A 12,876-nucleotide genomic window follows, 5' to 3' on the forward strand; every position below is an offset into this window, starting at 1 on the left:
GAGAAGTCGAGCTTGACTTTGATGTTGACAGTCAGTGTCACAGACTGGCCCGGCTTTAGAGGCAGGTGAGACAATGCCTCATCTAACTCCCAGCTCAGAAATTCCCCAAACACTTTTTCTGCAAACACACAAAACAAACATAAAGGATCGGTGAAACAAAGAAATATCGGAAAACAAATGCCAAGGAATTTCCCATTGGGATACAAGGTGGCAAGACGTGGATGCAAAAGTATTTGGTCAAAGTAAACAGAGACGCGCATGGAGCCATTTGAATGCAGCTTGCGCAAATGTGTGCTTACCAGAGCACTTGTTGGTGTGTGTGTGTGTGTGTGTGTGTGTGTTTTGTTCAAGACAATGGAAAGAAACAGCATCTGAGGGGCATCTGATTTACCTGCCTCAGGCTGCACCATACAAGGTGTTACTATCACATTTCTTCTGCAGTAAGCTTTCAAGAGCAACAAAGCCGCCGATGGATCTTTTACCCACCAGTCTCTCGGTGCCCGTCACTATACCTGATGCTCTAATTTATGCCACAAACCCTGCTACCTGCGAAAAATGGCTCAGCTGCATCCACTTCAGACAGAAGTGCCAAATGAATGATACATCACCTGAATAAAAGCATGTGTTCTGTCTGTGCAGGTGAGCCTCTCCTGCTCTGAGGTATTGGAGGAACAGCAAGCAGGCTGGGTTTAACACGCACTCACAGAATAAAGTGATATGCAAGCTCGCTGCAAGAACAACGGTTTACAGTTCCCTGCTTGATTCATAAGCAAAGCATGTAAAAACCCTCTAAGAGGATGTGAACAGAGGCAGCATTAAATAAAGATTTTGTGAATAACACTCCCCTTTAAATATTCATAAACTCAGAGCTTTTTGCAGTGAATTAAAGGAGAGGGGGGGAGGCAATGAGATGAAGTAAATGAAAGGGGAAAGGGGGAAGCTATTTATTTAAATATGCAACATCAGGCCTCACATTTCTACAGGTAAACAGCTATGATTGTGGATGATGTCATCACACTCTTTGATTACAAGTCACAAGAATAGCAGCAGAAATGAGGCCTGTCTGAGCTGCAATAGGGCGAAAGTACAGGCCACCAGTGCAAAGCAGAGCTAATTTTAAAAGCCATGTAATCAATAACACCACTGTGAAAGTTGTATTGCTCAGCTGTGTTGGGTTAAAGATGCGCTCTACATTCGAATTTTAAAGAGATTTATGAATATCATTTTCAATTTTCAAACAAACGTCAAGCTAATGCTCAATTTGCATAATTCTTCTGAAAAACCAATCATTTCAAATTAAGATTACAAATCTCTAGCTTAATAAAATCAGTAGTCAGACACATTTCTCATGATCAAGTCTGTCTGTAGATTCAAGAGCTGTGTTTCTCTGAGCCACTGTTCTGGCTGATTCTGCTATGGAGCTCTCCTTTGTTGATGACCAGATCTTTTTTTAATGAGCCATCACCAATACACTTAAAAAACCTCACAGGACAAAATGCAGTCCTGTTTAATCAGATTTGATCACCTGCGTTCAACCTTCTCTGTGTAAATGTACATTTTTGAGAGCTAAAGCAACAAGTGTTAAGAATTATAGTTGTTGCAGTGACTAACTTTGATTACAAGGTGATGGGAGGCAACCTGTCTTCAAACAATTGCGGCCCAACTCTTGTTGTCATGTAATTGCTTTCCAATTTACACAACCCATTGCGGTCAGTCTGAGTCAGTCTACTCCGATGAGCCTGTGTCTCTTTACAACTCAACCAGTGGACAACTGACTGTATTCTAGTCGTATTCAAATATGAAAGTGAGTCGAGGAATTTCACATCTGTGAGGTTCTGACAGGACACCGAATGTAAGTAGACGGCGACAGATTTTCTCCAATTCATCACAGTTAATCACCGTATCATCACAAACAGTTTGCATGAAATTGCTAACTTGACCTCATTCAACCACAAAGAACAGATTAACTCCATCTTATTATGTTTATTTGCAAAATACCAACTGAATGTGAAAGATCCTTGGCTTAAAAGCAACCATTGTGCAAGTCATTGACAGACCACCACAAACATTTTGTTCGTGCACTGGTCTCCAACCACTGTGTTTGCTAATGTGACTACAGCAGAAAGTAGGAAAATGACAGCTGTTTCCTGTCCTCCTTATATGCTCTGTATAGTTTGACGCAGCTTCTGTTTTAAAAATAATAATAATAATAATAATAATTCTTGCAAGCATTGTCTTGAGTGACTGTGATTAGCTGCACTGGCCCCATCAAAACCAGAACATGTGTTAGGTGCCCCTAGTACTCCGAAGGGAGTCATCCTGATGGAGTCAAATGACAAAGAAACGCAGAGGCAGCCGACAGTCTGCTCATGGTAACACAGTCACTGGAGCATTAATAATCCCGTTTACCTTTCATGTTACAGGCTGTGCAGACAAAAATATTTCATCCTCGTGAGACATGAATTTGTACAGAAGTGTTTCTGAAAGACGACTGAAGCGAGGTTTATATCTAAAGCGCAGCAATGAAGTTACAGTGATGAACGAAAGGTCTGACACCAGTTTATTTTCTGCTATTAAGAAACGATTCAGTTTATGTCTATGCTTATTTAAAACTAATACAATAAATTGCTACCTTTGTTATCTATACAGTCGTATGAATATATTTATTTCTGGGAAAATGGCGCGGTCTCATATTCCAAGATGGCTGTGTGCGCGCTGCGGCAGAAAGAGTAATGTTTTGTTTGTTTTGCCACAGATGTCTTCCTATTGTGACTGTGCTCATCTTTTATTCATTCAGCTCCCAGAGAGAATGGAGAGAGAGGCTCTCTCAGCTGTGGCCTGTCTAAAGCCACTACCAGTTTATGACAAAGGAGGCACAGGTGGGAACAAGTAACACGATGATCAGGAAAGACTAGTTTTGTCCACATGGTGCTACACTACCACAGCCTCTGTCCCCAGACTGGATCAGACATGCAGCCCAGGCGTGATATCATAATGCTGAGTATATGTATGACTGAACAACGCCTAGGGAGAAAAATATGAAGTACCACAAGTTTATCAATGCATGAAACCTGACGACACTCAACTCCACAGGAGGCCAGACACAAAATATGCAATGAGAATTTGTGCACCTGACACATTCTCACTCAATCTTAGTGTGCGATGTTAAAGTAGTGATTAGTTTTCCATCTAAATGTAGCACAAAAAAATTTAGCAAAGAAAACATGCAAATCAACACATTTTCCGCTGAACAGCTGGTGCCGTTAATTCTTCCAGGTGGGCCTCGTTAAGTCGCTGAAGAAGAAAAAGCTCAAAGAAAATTATGTTAAGAGACACAACGTAACCTTAAATGAATGCTAAAGATGGTGAAAACATGGCATTTACTTTCATGATTGTGATGAATGATGCTGTCTGTTCAATCCAGGAAAAAAAACACATTGAATGCTTCCATCCGCCACCAAAACGACATATTTTGGTGTTTATTGCTCCATTTTTACTCCAGCTCAATCCGAATTTACACCAACTTTAAGTCAAGCGGAAGAATGTTTTGTGAAATTTTTGCCAGCCAATTCTTTTTAAGATGTCTGCTTCAACTCATCTAAAACTAACACACAGCTTTAACATGAGTGCTGTACATCATTGAACATCTTTGAGGTTTTATACCCATTACTGCAAAAACTGTGTTTCAAATGTAAAGGAAAAAAAACCAGTTAACATTAACATCATTAGCAGCACTGGTTGGCAGTACTGATGCTTACTTGATGGTTGTTTTGTTTTTCGAATGGATTTGAAGAACATACTAACTAAAGATGTTCTTTTCTAATAAGAGGTAAATCACAATCCTTATACGAGTGTATTTTATCATCAAAGTTAATGTGTCAGAAGCGTAAGGATTTGATCAAGTTTGAAAAAGCCCAAGTTGTGTTGCTAGAGGACTGGGTCACAGCAGCTCTCGTAGGGTGGTTTTGGTCTGCTGTGGTCACTAGGTGTTTTAAGAAAGGACCAGTAATGAACCAGTGACAGAGTCGTAAGTGGCAAAGGCTCACTGATGCATGTGGGTATTGAAGGCTGGTCTGTATGGTCCGATCTAACAGATGAGCTACTGTAAGTGCTGAAAAAGTTGATCTCACTTTTCCTGTTTTGGCAGCAAAAGCAGGAACAACACAATATTAGGCATGTGTTCGTAGTTTTATGCCTGATCGGTGTACAGACACCATGATGTTTTGCAGACATGTATAAAACTATACACTTGTTTCTTGCATATATTTCCATCTGCACCTGTTTTCCTTACACAGACACATGGAGAGGGTACAATTATCAAAGTGGTCAGTTATTTAGAGTTACGTTTTCTCACAATCAAAATGTTTTGCTATGATCTGATATGAAAGGCACCTCTACCCAACCCTGACATGCACATTTTAAAGTAACCCAAACCCTTTTTATAAGGTGATCGCCCCTAACATAGACAGCAGCAGAATGATGTAATGATCTGTTTACAATAGTTATCAAAAAGGGTCCCGGCACTCCAAGAGAACAAGGTAAAATAAAGATGCTCAAAAAATGTTTTGATGCTTCAAGAGTAATTTCTGTTTATGACAAGTTTATGTTTAAAGTGAGCGCTTGTTGACTTTCTTGAAGACATTCTCTGCATTATGATATCCATTGTTCCTGCTTTAGTCTCCAGACCATGTTTAGGAATCACAGAGGAGATTTTCTGTTCCAGAGCCTAAGGTTTGTAAATCTGGGGGTAAACCCATTTGTTTTAATCGGCTGATGGGGGGAAAAACAAAAGTTTTTTTGAAAACTGTTGCGTAACTCTACAGAAACTGTAGCTGAAGCTTTCTGAAAGCCTAGATAACAAAATATATAAAACAAAACAGTATTTTGGTATAAAAGAAGATGGGGTAAGGCTGCAGTGTCAGTTATACACACTGCAAAAAGCATCATCTCTTCACTGCATCGCAGAAAAAAAGAAGAAAGCCAATTTGGACTCTGCCCCTCTCGTCTACATTGTCTGTCACCCGAGCGTCCTTGTTTGCACACTTTTTTGGATTCTTAAAATTACTCAATGATAACATGTACAGTAAATGAAATGTGCAAGTTTTTTGCTGAACTATCTGTACGTAAAGTCTTTCTCTGAGAAAGCAGCATGTGTTGCATCATCTCTTCTTTTTACAATCCACACAGTAAGTGTTTGGGAACTAAGAGGATCAAAAGTTGTAGTTTTAACAGCCAAAATTTTCCCAGTTTAGGAAAGAATTTCAGCTCCTGAAGGGTTCAGGGACCAGACCAGCAGCATCTATGCTAGTATATTACTTCTATGTGGTTTCTGAGTGTCTTGCACATATAAGCAAGGCCTCCCCCTGCCTGGATGTCAGGATAAGCTATCCCCAAATCTGTATATTCTATTTTTCACAGCAACAGGACCTTCACAGAAGCTAGATTTTGGACTTTGCGGTGATACCAAAGAGGATACTAAAGGAACATATTCTTCATACCTCTTTTCCAGCTTTTACTCAGCAAACATTCTCACAGCTTAGTACTCTTACTTTTTCTGCAACATATGCATCGGGGCAATCTGGAGTTCTGCACGTTGCTTAAGGATCCCTGACTAAAAGACTAAAGGGTTAAACCACTTACAGTGACTGGGGAAGAAGGGAGACCAGTTCCCTGTCCTTTACAGTCCATCGTCACATTAAATTTGTATGCAGAGATTTCTCAGGATTCTACCATCTGAGATTTTACACACTGCACATTTAAAAACAAGGATGCAAATAAATTACATGTGAAAACATCTGAGTTGACTGCTAAACTGTTAAATAATACAAGTTGAAGTGTACAATTCCTCATTATTAATAGTGGGACATTAGTAGAAATCTTACCCAACCAGACTAAAAATACATAGTCGCTAAAATGTGGTCATTTCTTCTAGGGCTTGCCTTATTTAAGCCACACTACTTGAAGCTGCAGGGGTTTCACAAGTGACAGCAACAAAGAAGATGAAGTTACACAGAAAAGAAGTGGATGATCAACTGCACTGCAATCCAATTAGGGGGTAAGGTTGTATCATACAGCCCACCAGGCTGTTCTTCCTCTGAGGCAGCATGTTTGTTTTGGCCTAACAGTCATTTTCTGACTAGAAAGCTTTAACAAAAGGCTTCATCAAATAACAGCGGGAGCTTGTTATTCAATATATGAATTCTCTCTACTCCAATACATGAAAATCATCTACATCTAGAATAAAATTTGAACAACTACCTACAAGTACAGCATTCCAAATGTAACATTACCCTCAAATATAAACTCAACATCTTAATTCAGAGCTTCTAATCTGAATGGTGCACCATTTCCGTCCCTACAATCTACACAAATGTGCCACTTGAGTTAATTATTACACCTTAAGATGACCAAGTGTACCTTTTTCGGCTATAGATAGATAGATGTATATATCTACTAATTTTTACGCAACTTATTCAAGATTTAAAGATGCAATTTGAGGCGAGAATTTAAATTTCACAAAATGTTTAAAAAATAAAATTTGATAATTCGTTTTTAAAGCCTTCCCGTTTCCTTATTTGTTTGGGTTAAATGAGAAGCACATAAGTAATGCAGGAATCAGCACTGCCCAAGTTGGCTGCATTTGCAGGTTCAGATGTAAAAACAGATACAGCTTTGAGCCGTTTTTAACACTAGAGCAGTGCTATTGAAACACCAGTCCATTTTACAAGTGTATGTATAACTCGTAATAAAAATATATAAAATCCTCGATCTCAAGTTCGGACCTTTTTTAAAGGCTAAATTTGTAACGTAATGTACTTTATTTTCTAAGAATGTAGGAATACATTATTTATCAAGGCATCTACTGTATGTTCCAAAACAGATTAGATTCAGCGACTCTGACAAACTTGAGACACAAAGACGACATCTCTTTGTTGCTCTGCCCAAATCCTCTTGTTGCTTAGTGCACAGTTTCTTTTCCTTTCAGTGTCTGTGGTTGATTGACCGCAGCTGACAGGCTGCTTGTCAGCGTGACCTCCTGCCTATGACACAATGCTGATGCATCTGGTTTATACAAGAGTTCACGGCTGTACAAAAACAGTATTCGGTATTTTATTATTACTCCAAAGATGAATGAACATAGCAAATGTTTAATTTCACTTGGACTTTAGACAGTCTCAACTCACTCTTAGCCACGATAGGCTTCAGAAAACACTCGTTAAAACAAAAGATGAAACTTATCTAAACAAACAGAAGTTTATTACAATTTGACCAAAGCAGATCAAATGAATTCATGCATTTGAGTCATTTTTGTACCACCTCTCTCCCTTCTCAGCTATTGCAGCTCTAAGAACAACCAATACAATACTATAATACTGTGTAGATTGGTAGAAAGAAAATCCATAAAAACTCAATAGTGCTTCTAGACTCAGTAGTACTCACTTCAAATACACCAACTACCACAGACCTAAAGCAGAACACTGGAAAAATATCCAAATTAAACTACTACTACTGTAAAAATGTTTCCTGTTTGTAACTTCTATTCAAAAATTGTTCCTAGTAACAGTGCATCCTGAGTGCATTATTCAATAAGACCATTTAAACCGTTTCAACAGGCAGTATCATCACAGACAGCCTTGAGGAGCAAAGCAAAACCTAAATTGAATTTTTTTTAAAAGATGTCCTGTGACACACTCCAGACGGAAGCCGATCTGACATTAAAATGGCCTTCAAAGGTCTCACAGCTCAGATGTGATACTTTATTGGTTACAGGGTTTCTTTCTTTGTACTGTAACAAAGCCTGCAACACTGCACCCATGGAAATAGGAATGCAATCTGGATTGTGGTCATTGTGTCACAATTAGATCAAAGAATGAGAGGGCTTCATGCAATTATGATGTATATTACCTGGAACTTGTTGCGTACAGTAGATGTTACAAAGCAGAAATAAAACATACAAAAGTTAGCTGGAAAGTTAGCATGAAAGAAATGTCTAACCAGGAGAAGTCAAACAACAATGTAATATTATGGGCACCTAGGAACTCCACTGTTCTACTGGGTCAGAATGCCTTTGGCGATCTGAAGGTGTGATGGGGCATATTATTAGTTTTCCCAGTTTAGGTTTTTGTGATTAGTTTCTCATTCAGTTGGATTTCATGTTTGGTTAACGTTGTGTTTTTGGCCCGAATAAAAGGCACACTTTTTGTTAAAATCAAGTTCCATTTCCATGTTTCGTTTGTCTGCATTTGGGTCCACTGCTGTCTACTCCATGGAGCATGATGGCTTGAGGTGTGTGGAAGTTTGCCCAACCAGTATGTTGGTATTTTGTGGACTTGGAGAATGTGCTGGAATGCATCCAAAATACTTGGTTCACATTTCTCAAAACAAGTTAAACTCATTCCTGAAGGGTGTTGGACTTCACCAGTTCTTTATCATCTGTTCAAGTGTTGCTCAAGTTTTCGAGCCACGTGGAGATCGTCAAGTACGGTGGTCTCAGGATTTTGTCTCTGCTTCTTGCAGATGACGTGGTTCTGTTAGTCTACCAAGCCATCACCTACGGCTTGCACTGGAGTGGTTGGCAGCAGAATAACAAGCAGCTGTGGTGAAAAGTCTTCAAGTTTGAGACCCAGTTCAAGACTAAAGTAGAGGCAGTTCAGGCATCAGACGATGATGCCTCCTGGGCGCCTCATAGGTGAGGCGTATCTAACAGTCTTAGCCCGTGGGACCAGAGCAGACCCAGGACATGCTGAAGAGATGTCCGTGAGGTCGCTTAGGAATGCCTCAGTGTCCACCGAGAAGAGGTGGAGATAACTGCAGAGAGGGAGGTCTGGGCATCTCTGGTTAGACTGCTGCCCCTGTGACCTGGACCACGGTAGGCAGCGGAAATTGGATGGTAGCTTGCCTTTTAATGTACAGAGTGTGAGTGCATTAGCACTCAGATTGAGATTTGATGCACAGCCCTATTTCCAGCGTTAAGAGTAATGTGTTGATCACAGCCAGTATTAAACAAAGCGACCATATCTGTGAATTAAAGTGACCATATCTTTAATGCATTTAAAAAGGATGCCTAGAAAGAAACTTTTATTTCCAGATGGTAACAAAAAAAGCCCTGCTTTCATGTGCATTTTCATGCATTTGATGGTTCACTGATATTGACTCTAAAAATTGGGGATACTGATGTGTCAGAAAGATTTATAAGTCCTATTGTTGAGAATCAGAGAATAAAACAGGAAAAGAAAAAAAAGAAGACAGGAAAAAGGCACTTGTGACTAATGATGACCTAAAAGCACTAAGAAAGTTATACCATAACTACACTTTCAGGGGGGGTCAATGGATAAGTGCTACTGTTGTTGGTCTAACTACGAATACTGGTCCTTAGCAGACAAAAATTTAAAGGAAAAGAAAAAGAGAATCAGTTTGAATCAGAGGAATAAGAAGAACTGAAACTGGAGAAGATAAGCATTCAAAGAAGAGGAAGGACTTGAAAGGGCTGGATAAAGATAAAACAGCAAAGACTTAAAAACAAAAGAAGAACAGAAGATTTCTTTCACAAGGAATTTGAACAACAAAGGAGGAGAAGAGCTTTCTGCTGTATCTTCTTTGGACAATTAAGAAGTTTAAGTACTTAAAACAAAAACCTTTTTTATAGTTGGACCTTTTTCACATAAGGTCTTAAACACTGTAGCTCTGAAGAATTGTATAAGATAATAACACTCAGCATATAAAAAAAAAAAAAAAGACCGGTTGTTGGATTTAATGATACTGCTCAAATCCTTGGGTAGAGTAATGATATTTCATCTGTGTCTTTGATATTATTGAGGCGCTGGATGTTTCAAATTTGAACCCAGAATATTTATCACTTCTTCATCCAACTCTGAAAATAACATTCCCTGGGAGGCAACGCTATATTTGCAGCATAAAACAAAAAACAGTACCACAGCTTTATTTCAAAGAGAATGCTTTGTTAACTAGAGAGACTACGTTGTTCCTTGGAGTCCAGCCAGCAGGGAGCTTGGATGTGTGAGATGCAACAAGCTTCTAAGAGGTAGACATCAGTGGATTACTGTGTTCAAATCTTGTAAGTCTTGTACCATTTACCATTGACCAGCAAATTACTATCTATCTTAAATCAAAAACTGGGCAGCGCTTTTATATAGAAGGCAAGAGTAAAGCGCAGCACCTCTCTCATCCTGCTGTCGCTGAGTTATAAAGGCTTGTGCTATCTCTACACAATAGAGTCTTCAACATATGTGAAAGACCAAGAAAAGTCAGACTAGACTGACCACATGAGTGTTAACCCTTGGGCAGAGGAGGCATGGAGCCTGTCATCACAGAATTTTGAAGCCATTTCAGAAAAGTCAGATCAGTTTCAGATAAAAGGAAACTGCTCCCAGCTTCTCCTCCTTCACTCATCGCTGCATGATTAAACTCCCACTGATACCACAGGGAGTCAGAGTGTTTTATAAAATAAAATAAAAAAGCTTCAAGAAATCTTTCCTTCATTTTAAATGTCTGCATTTCTGAGGCTAAACTGAGGATATACAAAGGTATTTTCTTGGCAGGATCTACTTTAGTATGTGGGGAAGAAAGGTGTTTTTGTCAGAATTAACAAGTGAAAATGTCAACAGACTTCTGTCTGCATCTGAAAAAAGAAAAATGTAAAATTGAATTTACATAGCGACACAGGAGAGAGTAATAGAAGCAATATTTTAAAAGCTATGATAAGTTTTGCTCTTGGTAGTGTTGAATAATTTAGGGTACTCGTTATAAATTAAAATAGTTTACAGCAAGAATAACTGGAGTAGCATTTTACCAGTGGAGACAGCTCCGAGTAAAGAAATCAATAATGATTTTAAATATGGTCAAGTGACACTGGTTTCTCATAAACTGGAATGCTTCCAGCTATTAATGCTAATGCAGTGGTTCAGTGTCAGAAAACGAAGCACTTGGAAATAACCCACAATAACCGGCGTCATTATTTTTACGTTTTGTCCAATAAAAATTTGCCAGTATTTAGACTTAATGGCAGCTACTTTACAATAATATGTGATATGCATTTCACTACGTACCAAGGTGTTTTCTAAACCAATGTGCCACATTTAGAATCACCAGTTAACAAAAAAAGCCTGCCTTTGTATTGTGGGAGGACGCACCAAAGCCACAGAAAGGACCCAGCCAACCCGCGGACCTGAACAGTGGTAGCCACTGCACCACCAAATTCTCAGGACACACACTGGCTTTCATGTTTTGTTTACTACAGAGAAAACTTTCCGAACACTGTCACCTGGAGATGGAATTTTGAGTCAGATTTTGAACTTGTATAGCTTAGAACAAACACGCACACACACAGTATATATATATATACACACATTACCAGTCAAAAGTTTGGACCTTCTCATTTAATGTTTTTTCTTTATTTTTGCTACTTTCTACATTGTAGCTATATACTGAAGACATCAGATAACATAAAGCAAAATCTCTGGAATTATGTAGCAAAGAAAAAATTGGATGAATAACTCTAAATATGTCTTGCATTTTAGATTCCTCAAAGTAGCCACCCTTTGCTTTGTGCAATTTATTGCTTTCTAAATGGGTTTGGGACCATCAGGTGTGTTGTGCAGAAGTCAGGTTGATACAGAGCTGGCAGCCCTATTTAACAACTGTTAGAATACATATTATGGCAAAAACCAATCAGCTAAGTAAAGAGAAACGACTTTAAGCACTGAAGGTCAAGGAAATCTCACATTAACAGCACCTCGGATCAGAGCCCAAATAGATGCCACACAGAGTTCCAGTTCAGACACATCTCTACATCAACTGTTCAGGAGACTGCGTGCATGGTCCCCACCGCATGGAGGAGGTGATCAACAAGTGCTCAACATCTGTGGGAACTCCAAGACTGTTGGAAAACCATTTCAGGTGACTACCTCATGAAGCTCATTAAGAGAATACCAATAGTGTGCAACAAAGGAAATCTCAAAGGGTGGCTATTTTGAAGAATCTAAAATACTAAACATGTTTTGATTTATTTTCACATTTTGTTTACTACGGGTTTATCCAACTTTAACAGCTAGCATATATTCTTTCTTGCTGAAAGAATAACAAAAATCACTGATGACTCGCTTTTAAATGAGAGCAGGTACACGGCTTCTGCACAAAGACGTAAACACAAAGCGCAGACCCGCAGATCAGAATCAGTGAGATGTCGCCTTTCTCACCCGACGGCACGGACACGGTCGGGGCTGAAAGCCGACAGCTCGCAGATTCCGATGTTTCGGCAGGTCTGCGCTTTGTGTTTACGCCCTTTTTGCGCTGATTCTAAAGCTGTTAGTTTTTATCTCTCTCCAAACAATATTGACCGAACGAGCAGCAAAAGAAGATCCAAACTACGCTTCACATAAACATCGTCATGGACTCCCTCTGACTTTTACTGTTTTGCTTCCACCAATAAAATCCCACTTCATGCACAGCTCTCTCTCTCTCTCTCTCTCTCTCTCTGTACTTCAAGAACAGTTTCCTGTCTATCCCCGAAATCTGTTTTCTGCATTATTCGCTTGCTTGTTACGCACAAGACTACAGTTATTTACAGCGCTGTCGGACAATGTTTGTTTTTTCCTTTTACTTACTTCCGAAAAGAAAACCTAATTTCTGCCGTTCAATACTGAACAAATTTAAACTTTTTAAAATTGTACAAAATGCAAAACGCTTAGCTGTGTCTCTAATAAAACCGCTGTAAATTCAGAGGTAATGTTCATAAGTTGATTAATGGTTTTCTTTCGTTTTTGATGTACTGCAGAGTATTTTTATAAAACCCCAGGCCAGCAAAATCACCTTCATGTTTTTCTGTGTTTTATCTTCAGCTACTTTGACACAAAAGCA

General features: G+C 39.1%; 1 protein-coding gene across 1 annotated transcript in view; it reads right to left on the reverse strand.

The window, feature by feature from the left end:
• trappc9 (trafficking protein particle complex subunit 9) overlaps nt 1-12,876 on the reverse strand; it is a 229,220-nt gene that overhangs the window by 152,153 nt on the left and 64,191 nt on the right. Inside the window, exon 17 of the mRNA XM_005753708.1 lies at nt 1-118. This exon is cut by the window's left edge and continues 23 nt beyond it. Within this exon, the coding sequence (XP_005753765.1) occupies nt 1-118 (118 nt within the window). The remainder of the gene's footprint in view (nt 119-12,876) is intronic.

The sequence above is a fragment of the Pundamilia nyererei genome, unplaced genomic scaffold, assembly GCF_000239375.1.
Source record: "Pundamilia nyererei isolate P.nyererei 1_Seehausen unplaced genomic scaffold, PunNye1.0 scaffold00455, whole genome shotgun sequence".
Classification (NCBI taxonomy): Eukaryota; Metazoa; Chordata; class Actinopteri; order Cichliformes; family Cichlidae; genus Pundamilia; species Pundamilia nyererei.